This window comes from Monodelphis domestica, chromosome 4 (assembly GCF_027887165.1).
Source record: "Monodelphis domestica isolate mMonDom1 chromosome 4, mMonDom1.pri, whole genome shotgun sequence".
NCBI lineage: Eukaryota > Metazoa > Chordata > Mammalia > Didelphimorphia > Didelphidae > Monodelphis > Monodelphis domestica.
Genome location: NC_077230.1, coordinates 304,648,396 through 304,663,174, shown reverse-complemented (window position 1 = coordinate 304,663,174; position 14,779 = coordinate 304,648,396). Strand labels below are relative to the sequence as shown.

The 14,779-nt window shown below is 38.1% G+C and overlaps 1 protein-coding gene across 10 annotated transcripts in view; it reads right to left on the bottom strand.

Moving 5' to 3' along the window:
• Nucleotides 1-14,779, bottom strand: part of FRY (FRY microtubule binding protein) — a 502,970-nt gene that overhangs the window by 271,647 nt on the left and 216,544 nt on the right. For 2 of the 10 annotated variants that reach the window (XM_056825141.1, XM_056825146.1), the window contains exon 1: nucleotides 4,194-5,733. The exons of the other annotated variants lie outside the window; for them this stretch is intronic. In XM_056825141.1, the coding sequence (XP_056681119.1) occupies nucleotides 4,194-4,254 (61 nt within the window). In that variant the 5' untranslated portion in view covers nucleotides 4,255-5,733. Of the gene's footprint in view, nucleotides 1-4,193; nucleotides 5,734-14,779 lie in introns of those variants that run through there. 10 annotated transcript variants of the gene reach the window in all.

Sequence of the window (14,779 nt, the reverse complement as noted above, 5' to 3'; positions counted from 1 at the left end):
TATCTTCCCTCTATTGTAAATAAACTACCATAAACTCCATTTACTTTAGTAATTCATTTTAGGATTTAGAAATTAAATCCCTGGCAACCACCTATATAAATAGTCAGAGTCCAACCACATAAAAAATTTAACATGTCTTAGAATCATCAGTCTAAGTACTGGTTCCAAGGTCCATGGTCGCACAGCTAGGAAGTGTCTGAGGCCAGGTTTGAGCCCAGGTCCTTCCCAACTAAGTCTGGCTCTCTTGCCACTGGACCACTTAGCTGCCCGTGGGGTTCTTTCCTTATTCATAATACAATCACTTCATCCTATCACCTTCACTCTTCTTGAAGGCTACACTAATATATACAAGCCCTGGCAGGATCTTACTTAAATTCAATTCATGGACAAGTCAAGACATCCTGTGATGTCATAGGTCCTCTTGAAAAAACTAAGGACGAACAACAAAAACACCAACAACCAGCCCTGGCAGGCCCTACTCACCTGGAAAGGCTTCAAGTACGAGCCCAGCACTGGAATGACTATCCATCTGTCATCTGTAGAGCACAGCTAAGTTTGGAAAGACTCATCACTGGAAGACTGGCCTGAAATCAATGACTATTTTTCCTTTTTTTTTTTTTTGGTCATAAGAACTTTTGAAAATTTAGCAGGGCTATTTGTAAAAAAGGAAGATGACAGATTTCAAAGAGAAGTTAGTGATATAGGCAATTATACATATGATCCAGTAATATTTAGGGATCCTCAAGCAAGATCATTGGGAGGATTTTCATGTAAGATACAAAAATATCAATGGCATGAAGGGATTGTGAATGGCATCATTGGAAAGGATACTCATTCTAATGAAAAGACATCCCTTTGAGGAATAAAAGTCTTGTTCAGTCATTTTTCAGTCATCGACTCTTTGTGAACCCATTTGACATTTTCTTGGCAAAGATACTGGGGGTGGGTTTGCCACTTCCTTCTCCAGTCCATTTTACAGAAGAGGAACTGAGGCAAACAGGGTTAAACGACTTGCCCAGGATCACCCAAGATAGTAGGTATCTGAGGCTGGATTTGAACTCAGGGAAATGATGATTCATGACTCTATGACTGGTGCCCTATCTACTGTGCTGCCTAGCTGCCTGCATAATTTAGCAGGGCTATTTGTAAAAAGGAAGAAGACAGAATTCAGAGAGGTTTACGATATAGGAAATTATACATATGATCCATTAATATTTAAGGATTATCAAGCAAGAGTATTGGGAGGATTTTCATGTGAGTCACAAAATATCAATGACATTTTCTTTCAAATTCAAGAAATCATACTGTGTATGTGGTACCATTGGGGCACCCTTATACACAGTTTCAATTATCTCTAGTCGACCATGTAGGCTGGAGGTCCTATCTGCTTTCTTCACTTTCACTTTTCTATGTTTTTTTTGTTTTGCTTTTTTGTGGGGAGAGGGTGAGGCTGTGGAGCACTGAGCAGAGGGGCAGATGTGGGGAGGGACAGCATGTATATATGTGACTAACAGATGTTCATTTTTATCTGCAATCAGTCTTAAAATGTATCCCTCAAGGATATGAGGGTCCTTCTCTATAGCACTTAAAATTATGAAGGCAAAAAACCCCAACTAAATGTTGATTTAAAAACTTACAATAAATGCAATGGGTATATTTATGAACTGATAGATTTTCCTGACTTCAAGCCTAAACCATGCTATCTAGCTACAACAAAGAATTCAGTGTGATTCTCTTTTTACTAACTTCATACATTATTTTATTCTTCTTAGATCAACTCTAAATAGAAAGGCAAAATAGAGACCCACAGTTAGACTGCTTAACGTTTTATGCTAAAATTAAGGTTACTGCTATTACTTTGATGTTGGAAGGACCAAGATCATGGGATTTCAGAGCGGAGAGGGATTTCAGAGACCATCTAACCCAACCCGTTCTCGAATAAGAATCCTCCCTACAAGAAAATCTGACAAGTACTTATCCAGTCTTCCTACAAGACTTCTAATGAGAAGAACTACTACTTCTTGAAGAAGCCCATTCTATTTTCAGATAGACCTAATTGTTAGCTATTTGTAATATTTTATCAAACCTAAATGTATCACCTCTCAACTCACTGACTCTAGGGCAGAAGTTCTTAACATGTGTGTGTGTGTGTGTGTGTGTGTGTGTGTGTGTGTGTGTGTGTGTGTGTATGATAGACCCCAGTGGTGTGAAACTGATGGATCCCTCCTTGGAATAATATTTTAAAATGTACAAAATAATAATAAAAGGTTACAAATAAAACCAATTATATTGAAATATAATTATAAAAATCTTAAAAAAGTTTACAGATTCCTCTTACCCTAGGTTGAGAACTCCTACGCAATGCTAGAGAAAACAGATAGCTCCCCTTCCCCATATAACAACTCCCTGAAGACAATTAATATGCCTTCCCACATCTTTTCTTTTCTCTAGGCTAAATATTTCAAATCTTTCAACTGATTCTCATACAAGATAAACTTGAGATCTTTTGCCATGCCAGTCAACCTATTGCTGACTGAAATCTATTTTACTCTCTACTAGACCCCACAGACATTTTAGGTCTTCCCCCTTACACCCCAGACAACAACAATATAGCTTGGTACTATACTAAGCCCTTTTAGAAATAATGAATTCATTTGATCATTACAACAAACTTGGGAGGTATGTCACAGATGAGGAAACTGAGGTAAACAGAAGTTAAGTGGCTTTCCCAGGGTCACACAGCTAGTAAGTATATTTTGTGGTTGTTCAGTCATTTCATTCATGTCCAACTCTTTGTGATCCCATTTGAGATTTTTTTGGCAGAGATACTGGAGTGGTTGGCAACTTCCTTCTCCAGCTCGTTTTTCAGATGAGGAAACTGAGGCAAACAGGGTTAAGTGACTTGCTCAGGATTATCTTTGACCACATTGGAATGAAGCTCTTCCCAGCATTCTGTGCCTCACTGACCTGCCTCAGGACAAACATTTGTCTACCCAAAGTTAAGACTTTATCCTAATTGGTCAACATTCTAACTGATCAACATCTACCTTGTTAGCAATCCTTTCTGGCTTTGAGTTATCCCCAAACTTGATAGACATGGCATTAATCTCTTTATCCAAGTTAGCAACAAGAATGTGAAATAACGTCTATGTTGAAATACCCATAGTACATTATTTTCTTACATGTAAACAAAACAAGGATAGTTTATAAATAAGCAAACAGGTGATGTGCAATGAGTAGATAGAAAGTTTAGCTGAAAACCTGGGTTCAAATCCCACCTCTGATATTAGCTGTGAAACTTTTGGGAAGTTAGCTAACTTCAATGTGCTTTTGGCAAAACTATCCTTAGGATTTAATGAACAAGTCACAGACAAGTTACATCTCCATTATGACATCATGCTGTCACAGATTGAGGGGTAACTCTTAGAGTTAAGAAATCCTGGGTTCCAGTGTTGCCTCAGACACATACCGGTTGGGGGCAAGCCTCACGGCTGTAGGTTACAGATAAATTACGAATCAGGTTTGATGGAAGGAGTCCCTACACCAGGAGTTGCTCCAAACTGAGATATAACAAGTCTGGTCCTTTACTCCCCTCTGTCTCCCCCTCAGTTTTGAAAAAAAAAAAAGAGCATTTTCTTTTCAAATTGCTAGAGAAAGATTAGTAAGAAACTACCAAGGTAGAATCCATATCTCTACATTTAAATTCCATAGACAGAGAAGTAGTTACAATACTTAGAATAAGCTAAGTTAAATTTGTCCTCTGTCTCACTACAAAGGATATTGAGGAAAATAATGGGGTGGATATATAACTAATATAAGCCATTTTTATGTACTAATTTTTTCCCTATAATTATTACCACTGTGAATAGTTTATACTAACCAAATTTTCAGAAGAAGTTCAGTATTGAGAAAGTTCTGTTATAAAGGCTTGTTAGATAAATTCAGCTACAATATGAGTGGTCATGGCTCCCTGAAAACATAGCAGCTATAGATTATAAAAGCCTATTAGAACAGATCTCTTAAAACATGGGAAAGTCTCTCCCTCTGAATATTAACATTACAGAAAGAGTCTACTGTCTCTCACAAACCCTAAAAATCTTAATCATGCCTTCAGACCTGTTCTAAATTACAGTAAGCAAATAAATGACAGAAATGGCTATGTAAACAGGCTTTTTTTTTTTTAATATACCTACCAAGTCCCTTGATAAAGTTGATCACACAGGATCTTCTCCAACAGGCTGTTGTAATCTCCATGAGCCTAACAAGGTACAAAAAACTGAACTCTCGAGCCTCTATACCGGACTATTTTCCAAAGCAAGAAATGCTGCCAGCTCCATGGTTCTGTAACTCACTCCTGCCATAAATGTTTCAGCGACAGACTTGTATTCGTTTTCTTTCTTTTTCTCTTTTTCTTTTCTTTTTTTTTTTTGTAAAGGTGTATTCTTGGGCAGGTGCTAAAGACCTACAGTAAGATACAAACTAAAACAAGCCTTCAGTACAGATGGCTCTCTCCATACCAAAGGAGTAATTTTTAGCTCCACAGTTTAACAGTGACCTACAACTTTCAGAGTTGCTGTCTGTCTATATTTATCTCCCAAGTACATACTCTACTGGCAGATTAGTGAAACCAGTCAAAGCACTCCAGGAACATGAGACTGACCCCCCCTCCACACACACACACACACACACACACACAGTCTCTCCATAAACAATCCATGCATACCAAACTCATTCATTCTCCCACAGTCTAGCTGGAATTAGTTGATTTCTTTGGGATTGAATAAATGTAAAAAAGTGAGAGGTAACAGAGGATGGGTCTGATAAACCCTAGTTTTTGAACTTTTGGCCAAAGTGCAAATGATTTTTAAACAGCTTAAATTCTTTCAGACAAAATCAACAAGAGAGAATCCTTTTTCCATGCCAAGAGTCTGCAAGAAACCACACACTCCTAGGGAAAATGACACGCTTAAAATCGGCTGAAATAGCTCAAGGAAGTGTGATTGGGTTTTAAAACTATAATTATACTATTAAAAAAGGCATACAACATAAACCATCCTAAGGACTTAATTTGTAAGGGCAAGAAGGAGCACCAATCTTGCTAAGTGTTAAGTGCCCTGCTCTTTATGAGACTAGAGGGTTTAGGATAATGACTAAGATGAGAAAAAGGAAAATTCTGGAGATTCAAATACAAAACCCCAGGCCTTAAAGAGAATACATTTTAATACAGGAAGTGGTAGCCAGAGAAGGGCACTTTGGTCTGGAAAGTTACTGAACTGGTTGATGAGTGAGGTCATTTCTGAAGACAGTCTGTATTGAGTTAAACAAAAGATAGAAAGTTTCTTATTTTATGGTTATGGTCATAGTTTCTTAAACATCCAAAGATGACAGCAGGAGCTCTTTCTTATTTTCCTGAATCCTACTCAGGGCCTTTGACATGTTGCACAATAAATATTTGTTAGGTGAATGAATGAACTGTCTAGACCAATTTTTATTAGCCAATGAAAATAGATTTTATGACTAAAATTGTGCCTGGGTAAAGATCAATTAGTTTCATTTTGGTTTAACAGTGGTTTGGAATTTTCCTTTTTCTTGTCTTAGTCATTATCTTAAACATTCTCTTCTCATAAAGGGCAGGACACTTAACGCTTACCAACATTGGTGTTCTTTCTTGCCCTTCCAGATTAAGTGCTTAATAAACGCTCTTCTCCCTCCCTCTTTCCTTCTCTCCTTTATTCCCTCATTTATCTACCCTTTCTTCCTCCCTCCCTCCCTCCCTTCTTCCTTCCTTCCTTCCTTCCTTCCTTCCTTCCTTCCTTCCTTCCTTCCTTCCTTCCTTCCTTCCTTCCTTCCTTCCTTCCTTCCTTCCTTCCTTCCTTCCTTCCTTCCTTCCTTCCTTCCTTCCTTCCTTCCTTCCTTCCTTCCTTCCTTCCTTCCTTCCTTCCTTAACAAGGGCGGGGTACATTTCAGATGAACAAAGTCTATTAACCACACTCAGATGGACATATGTGCTGGGAGTTAATACCATTTTAGTCAGAACTTTTAAAAATGACAATCCTATTTTTTAGGTGTTTATGTCTCAGTTGTGAAAACTAAGGAGGAAATGAGGCATCTGTTTTATGCATTACTAAATGGGACCAAAATAGTCATGATATAGTGTTTGCCCACAGATGTGCCAAGGGTTTGAGTTGGGAACAGAGTTCCTTCACCCAATTCATCTTTTGCCAAAAAAACAGGAGCCTGAACTCAACTTAAATTTGACCTTTGACAGTTCCCAAGATGCCTGGGCTATTTTGAATTCAACCTTTCAAACTGTGTTCATTGTTCAATAAAAAGAATGCTATTTATAATAGCATCCCAGAAACTTGAAAATAAAATTCAGCTCTGCTCATTTTTCTTTTTTTCAGAAAAAGTGAAAAAAATTCTGATTTTTATTACAGGAGGTTTAAAGCTTGAGGTTTCCAGGTATGATATTTCTGGGTAAAGTAGGATTTTGTTAATAGGAGCTCAACCTTTATAAACATGCGCAGGATATTCTTTCTGATACAATCCCTGCGTGGTCTTTGGGGTAGACTCAGGGTTTCTATGATTGTTTCCTCTCTGCTTACCACGTATTGAAGAGGTCTCTGAATTGCTGCTGAGCTGGAATTGAGTCTACATACAAAAAACAGCCATGGGGCTACTTGACCTCTCTTTCCTGGGGAGACTAAGAGAACACATACTGGGTAGAGTGGGATAAAGGGGAGAAGCTCTGGACCTTTATCTTCACCTGGGCCATGGTCTATGAGAATATGTCCTTCTCATTGCTTATTGTTGTCTTAGTGGTGGCCACTCTCTCCTGACCTCCAGTTTCACATCTCTAAATGCTTAATCAACATCTCAAACTGGATGACTCAATTTATACCCACTATGTCCAAACTTGAACCCCTTATTTTTACTCCTCAAATCCTCCTTACTTCTGAACTTCTCTTTTTCTGCTGAGGGTACCTCTCAGTCCCCCAGACTTACAGTTTAGAGGTCATCCTTGATTCCTAAATATCATTTACTCCCCAAAGTGAAACTATCACCAAGGCCTTTTTGCAACATCTTTCTTATACACTCCTTTCTTTCCTCTTGACACTTCGACTACTCTGGTACAAGCCCCCATTAATTTGTTATTAGATTATTGCAGTAGTCTGTAGGTTGTGCTCCCTGGCTCAAGTCGTTCCCTACTCCAGTCCATCCTCCACTCAGTTTTCGAATCAATCTACTTAAAGTACAAATTTGACCATGTCACCCCCATAGGCAAACTCCAGGTGCTCCCTAGTACCTCTAGGATCAAATATAAAATCCTCTGTTTGTCATTCAAAGTACTTTACAACCTGTCCCCTTCCTACCTTCCAGTCATCATTATACTTGACTCACACAATGTACTTTTGATGCAGTGATACCGGCCTCCGCACAAAAGACATTCCCTCTAGACTCCAGGCATTTTCACTGGCTTTCCTCCATGTTTAGAATTCTCTCCTTCCTCATCTCTTCCTCTTGGCTTCTCTGACTTCAAGTCCTGGCTAAAATCCCATCTTCCCCAAGAAGCCTTCTGTTATCTCTCTAAATGCTCGTGCCTTTAATCGAATGTAATGGACTTCTCTACTAGCAGCAATGAAATGATCCAAGACAATTCTGAGGGCCTTATAAGAAAGCACACTATCCACATCCAGAGAAAGAACTGTGGGGGTAGAAACACAGAAAAAAACATTTGCTTGATCACATGGGTTAATGGGGATATGACTGGGGATGCTGACTCTAAACGATCACCCTGGTGCAATTATCAATAATATGGAAATAGGTCTTGATCAATGACACATGTAAAACCCAGTGGAATTGTATGTTGGCTATGGGAGGGGGCTAGAAGGAGGGGAGGGAAGAATTCTCCTAATTAATCAATTAAATAAAAATTTTAAAATGTTAGTGCCTTGCCTGTATTCTCTCCAATATCTCCAATTTATCTTGTACATATCTTGTTTATGTATAGATGTCTGCGTGTCATCTTCGCCATTAGATTATGCAATGATCTTTTGCCTGGACACAGTAAATGATAAAAGTTTATTGACTGATTGACTCTTAAGTAAAGAATATTGGAGAAGGCTGAGACCTGGGGAACTGGGAAAGCCCTAGAGAACAAGCCACCAGAGATCTAGGAACAGGAAACCACAGCAGAGTTTGCTGGTAGCCGAGCCCTGTGTTAGCAAGGTTTTGAGGAGTAGCCTGCTCCACCTAGCCCAGCAGTGGGTTATCTCTTCCCACTGTGGCAAAGGATCAACTCCATTCATTGGTTATGATACATAAAGTGAACCTGGTGGGGGCAACTATTCTGTAGCAACCATTTGACGCTTGAGTCCATTCTGCTCTTGCATAGTACTACAGGGCAGAATGTCCTGTAGTGTCCTAGGGTTCTGGGGGGATGTTTGTACTTACATTTTTACTCTAACTTTTCAGTAAAGAATCTTTTTATAAAAATGAATGCATGTGATTTGGCTAAATGATGCTGAGGCATTAATTCATGTCATAGCGATGATATTCAGGAGATAACAAGCATTACTGGATGATATTGAAAAAAATAACTAGCAACTGATATTAAGAACTCAGTGGAATGGGGGTTCAAATCAATAGTATTAGAGAAGAGTCCCCCTCCCCAGTCATTCATGTATACCCTTAGAACCATGAAGAGGGCTCTTATTTTGCAAACAATTCTAATATGTATTTCTCAGCCCAAACAAACTTAATTGGGAAAAGAGTAAAAAAGGAGGAAACAGAAGGCTGTTTAAGTTGCCAGAGGCAGGCATACTAAGCTCAAAAGGAAGTAACAACTTAGAGAGACTATAAAAGCAAGTGTAAATGCTAAAAACAAAAAGAGGAGAACAGTCTAGGAGCATTTAGTGAACTAGAAGAAAATAATCATAAATACCATAATAGCCTTTAAGATACATTCATACATTATAACACAACCTACTAACTGGTATGTATAATAATAATTGAATCATCATGAAAAAGTTAAAATCTATGTTAAATCACTTAAGAAGTATGTAATAAAACTTGTAGATATCTTATTGCACAATAATTAAAACAAATATATTTTGGTATTTAAAATAACTTCATAAATGGGGGAAATACACTCAGAAGGAATATCTCATACCCAAATAATACTTTGATATTTCAATGCATCCATGAAGTCATTAGTATTGATATACTTATCAGTGCAGAATATACTTCATAAATCTTCAAATGAAGTATTCCTACATTTATCTTTATAATATTTTCCCATAGAGAACATATCCAATAAAGTCAAGGTTTTCTCTATTTCTTCTCTCTCTCTCTCTCTTTCTCTCTCTCTCTCTGTCTCTCTCTCTGTCTCTCTCTCTCTCTCTGTCTCTCTCTCTCTGTCTCTCTCTCTCTCTCTCTCTCTCTCTCTCTCTCTCTCTCTTTCTCTGTCTCTCTTTCTCTGTCTCTCTCTGTCTCTCTCTCTGTCTCTCTGTCTCTCTCTTTCTCTCTCTGTCTCTCTCTTTCTCTCTCTCTCTCTGTCTCTCTCTGTCTCTTTCTCTGTCTCTCTGTCTCTCTCTCTCTCTCTCTGCCTCTCTCTCTCTCTCTCTTTACCTTTCATCTTAGAATCAACTTTTTGTATTGATTCCAAGGCAGACAAGCAGATGGGGGTTAAGTGACTTGCCCAGGGTCACATAGCTAGAAAGTGTCTGATATCCAGTGTGAACCCAGGACCTCCTGTCTCTAGCCCTGGTTCTTGGTATAAGCCAACTAGCTGTCCCCTTATTTATTTCTTTGAATATTTTATGGTTACCAATTTAGCCCTCATGTTGTCAATCAGCAGAATCTGAAGCAACTCGAAACCTGAAGAGAATGCAAAGTAGACTGAAGAGAATGAATCTCTTTGGTCCTCTTGTCAACTCTGCCCTGTCCCAGATGAAGGCTTGGGTAATGCATCTCCACCAGGAAGTGGAGCATCATACCAATGGGCTTTGGGACTGGTGTTACATGTATACACTTCAATTTTGCCAGGATTGTGCCAAATGGTTGGTATTTGGAAATAATCTCACAGAAAGACAATAGTTAAATTAATTTTTAAACAGATCTAAGAACTATATGATTCTCAGAATTTTTTGTCCCATTTTCTATAACTCTACAACCAACACTGTGAATATTAAAAAGGGCCACACAGTGTTGATGATCATTTGGTAATTTTTCATTGCTCTCATGGCTGCTATATACAAAATGAAAAATATATGCCATATTGCTGATATTTTAAAATCTGTGAGGACACTCAGGCTAATCATTTTTAAAATTTCTTACCACGCTGGACTCTAGACTTTTCCATCATGCACCTACCTAAGGCTTCCCTTCCTTCCTCCCCCTTTCTCCATTAGCATATAATCTCTTTGAGGGTCTGTTATCTTTTTTAATTTTTTGTATTTGTATTCTCAGTGCTTAGCACATTGCCTGGCATATTTTGTTGCTGTTGTTCAGTTGTTTTTTCAGTTGCATTTGATTCTCTGTGACTCCATTTGTGATTTTCTTGGCAAAGATAGAGGACTGATTTGCCGTTTCCTTCTCTAAATCATTTTATAGATGAGGAAACTGGAGCAAGCAGGGTTAAGAGACTTGCCCAGAATGACACAGCTAGTAAGTGTCTGAGGCCATATTTGAACTCAGGAAGAGGAGTCTTCTTGAATCCAGGGCCAGGATTCTATCCACTGTGCCACCTAGCTGTCCCTTACTTGGTATAGTGTAAACACTTAGTAAATATTTGTTATTGTATTTTAAATTTTGGAGGGGGGGCTTTCTTTTTCTTTTGCTAGCCAATATTCACTCATGTACACAATGAAACTGTTGACCATCCATAAAAATGTCCTCTCTGTTTCTGAATTATTTTTTGGTAGCAGGCATGTAAATGCAATTTGAAATCTCCCCAATCCACTGCATCCACCATCAATCACAGACTCAGAAGTTACAAGGTCTCTTGAGAAGCCTTTTTTCATTTATTACTGCTTCTAACAATCAAACCACTGGCCAGATTGATAACTACTCAGGATGCTGCAACAGATTTTATTCATCTAACTAAACATTTGTCCAGATAATTTGTTCTATTATTCAGTCATTTATTAGTTGCATCCAACTCTTTGTGATCCCACTTGGGATTTTCTAGGCAAAGATGCTGGTGTGGTTTTGCCATTTCCTTCTACAGTTCATATTACATATGAAGAAACTGAGGAAAACAGGGTTAAATAACTTGCCTAGTATCATATAGCCAGTAAGTGTCTAAGCCTGTGTTTGAATTCAGGAACCTGAACATTCCTGACTGCATGGCTGGCCCTCTATCCATTGCACCATTTAGCTAGCTGCCCCAAGAAAAACATTATTTACTATATGAAATTACAAAAACTAAAGTTATACCTGAAGTTGATTGGTGGGGATTAATAATAGCTGGTCTTTATAAAACCTCTTAAAATTTATAAAATACTTTACAGACAGTATCTTATTTGATTCTCCCAACACCTTAAGCCCATTTTACTGTTCAGTTGTGTTTGACTTTTTATGATCCCAAATAGAGATTCTCTTGTCAAAGATACTAGAGCAGTTTATCATTTCCTTTTCATTTTACAGATGAGGAAACTGAGGCAAATGGGGTTGAGTAACTTGCCCAGGGCCACAAAGCTAGAGCACCGGAGGGTAAATTTTCTCTCAGGTCTTCATAATTACAAACTCTATTTTATTCACTGTGACACCTAACTGCTACATTTTACAGAGGAGGAAACTGAGATTGAAAGGTATTATATATAAGACATCTGATGTTACAGGGTTTTAAGAGTTTATGAAGCACTACCTTATCTCACTTTACATTATCTTATTAACCTCACAAAGGCTCATGAAGTGGTACTTTAGATAAAATCCCCCTCTTTTGCCATTTAGTGGCACCATCTTTATTTTTAAGTCAACTAAAAACACTAACAACAAATTCCAACAGATAAATAAATTATCTTATTAAGCAATGATTTGATAGCCTCATATTTTAATGTTTACTCTTTAAATTGAGGACTAGCATACACTGTTATTGTTTTTAGATTTTGGTATTGCTGTAGTTTATAGTTTTTTAGCAACATATTTTAGTAATACAAATAATCTCTGTGTATAGTTTCAAATGTATTTAGTCTTTCTAGAAACTTAATAAAGAAATGTTAATAAATTCAATATACAAACTTTCTAACAGTTATTACCTATGCCAACCAGATTATTATTTTTCCATATTCTTCTAGTTCAGTAGAAAGGGTACTGGATTTGGAGACAAAGCTGCTGAGACTGACTTGTAGTTCTTCTGTTTTGGGGAAAGTCACTTAACTTTTCTGGGCTTCAACTTGATCTGTAAAATGATGGAATCGAAGGAGTTGGAATAAATGAGTTTTTATAGTTTTTAATAGAAGTTCTCTTCTGGGGGCAGCTAGATGGCACAGTGAATAGAGTGCTGGGCCTGGTACCAGGAAGATTCATCTTCGTGAATTCAAATCTTACCTCAGATACTTACAAACTCTATGATCCTGGGTAAATCACTTGACCCTCTTTACTTTGGGTTCCTCATCTGTAAAATGAGCTGGAGAAGGAAATGGCAAACCACTCCAGTATCTTTGCCAAGAAAACCCCAATTGGGGTCATGAAGGGTTGGACACAACTAAAAATGTCAGAACATGAAAGTTCTTTTCTAGCTCCAAGTCTATGAAGCTCTAAGTTGCCTTTAGTCTTTCAAACCACCTAAGATTCCAAGATATTTTGCACTGCAGTTATGACTAGAAAGGGCACTTTCAATGGCAAGTATGACCCTAGCTTTCAGAGTGACATGGTCCTTTTGTATAGTACTCCTAGAGTGTTGGTACTATTGGCAGCATATCCAAACCTCATTTTCATCCTTGGCTTTTCCTCATGGAAAACATAATGAACTGTGGCCTTGAATTAAAGAGAATGTCCCAATGTGTTGAGAAATACTAACATTAGCAAATAGGTCTCTAAGTTACAGGTAATATCTGCCAGGGAATGTCATTACCTAAAGATATATGCAGCTAACTAATGCATCACACAGATGTTACAGGATAAGCCTATGGAAAATATTGGTTTATTTTGGTATAACTGGAATACTGCCATCTGTCTGGCCACATAGTTTACCAGGTATTAGGCTACAGGCAAGAGTTGACTTCAAAAGGCCCTCCATGTAGTCGTTGGAAACTACTAGAAGTCCTGAAGATATCTGCTGTCTCCTATGGTTCCAAGGTCTTGGCCTTGATGACTTGAGTTTGCTAGTATATCTGTGCTGTATTTCCTTGAGGGGAGGAGGGTAGAAACTCAAAGGGATCTTCAGGAATGAGGAGATACTTTTGGAACTTGAGAGAATCTTTTTATGCCTGTCAGGAGTCTTACACAAGGGAAGTTGGGCGGGCTGGGATTGCTGGTAAAGCAAGATTTCTGCCATCATAGGGATTCCCAGAACTGCTGACAGGCTAGTAAAAAGCTATGGTGAGAATTGCTGCTTCTTTCATTGTGGCTCCCTCTGCTCCCACTCTGTACTGTCTTAGCCCCTTTAGTTATTAGTTTTCTCTTTTTTTCTAATTGTCTGGTACTTCCTTATTTGTGTAAATATCATATCACCATATCCTCCTAATAAAATGTGAATTTCTTACTGAAAATTTATTTATTTCTATATTTGGAATGAATAATCTCCTAAAATGGATTGTTACTATTATTATTTTTTAAATAATAAAAATGTAAGCTTCTTGAGGGCAGGGGCAGACTCATTTTTGGGAGGGGGTCTTTTTATTTGTATTGTCTTCTGTGGTGATTTGCACATACTGGATGCTTTATGAAAATGATAAACAAGCCAATGAAGATGGTATAGGTGATGATAAAATAACCTTGGGATTGCAACATAAAGGGATAATGACAACTTCACAGGTATCACTAGTCCTTGGGAGAAAATAAATGAATAACTTGTTCCAAGACTAGTATAGGAGCTTGGATCTACTAGTGGCTTGTCTTGGTCACTGATTATCCTTGTTCCTAATCAGCCTGGTGCCCTCTGGAAGACTTTAGGAGCTACTTTCAGCATAAAAATCTTGCCATGAAGGACTAAGTATTTGGGTAAGTTTATTTAATTTAATCTCAGTTGTCTAAGGTGGTCTAAGTTTGACATGTACAATCTTCTAGAGATTTATGTAATGATTTAGAAAATGAAATAAAATTAAGTCTCCTTTAGGATGCCCAGAGCATCCTCAGCTACCTTGGTTACTCTAATGGACACTGGTCAACTAATCTCTACAATACCTATGGCAGATGGTCATTTTCAGGCAAATGAAAGTGTCATCTAAATCTAAATCAATCAATCTATCTATCTGTCTGTCTGTCTGTCTGTCTGTCTGTCCGTCCGTCCGTCCATCTGTCCGTCCATCCATCCACCCACCCACCTACCCACCTACCTTGCTACTGTGCAAGGGAAAGGATAGGTCTCAGGTACTCACTAATTTTTCATCCCAGAAAGGGAAAAGAAAAGAGTATTTGAGATGGCTCTGTTCCCAATATTTTCAAACTTCACTTTGAACTGGAATTTGATGACATTTTTGATGCTGTGTGCCTGTGACATTAAGCTTATGAGGTTCTTCTGTCGGAAGGGAGAGTGAACTTTCTAGTACTTATAGGAGCCTTAACCTGAATAGTGCAGCTCAGATACCTTCCCTACCTGGAATGGGAATAAATA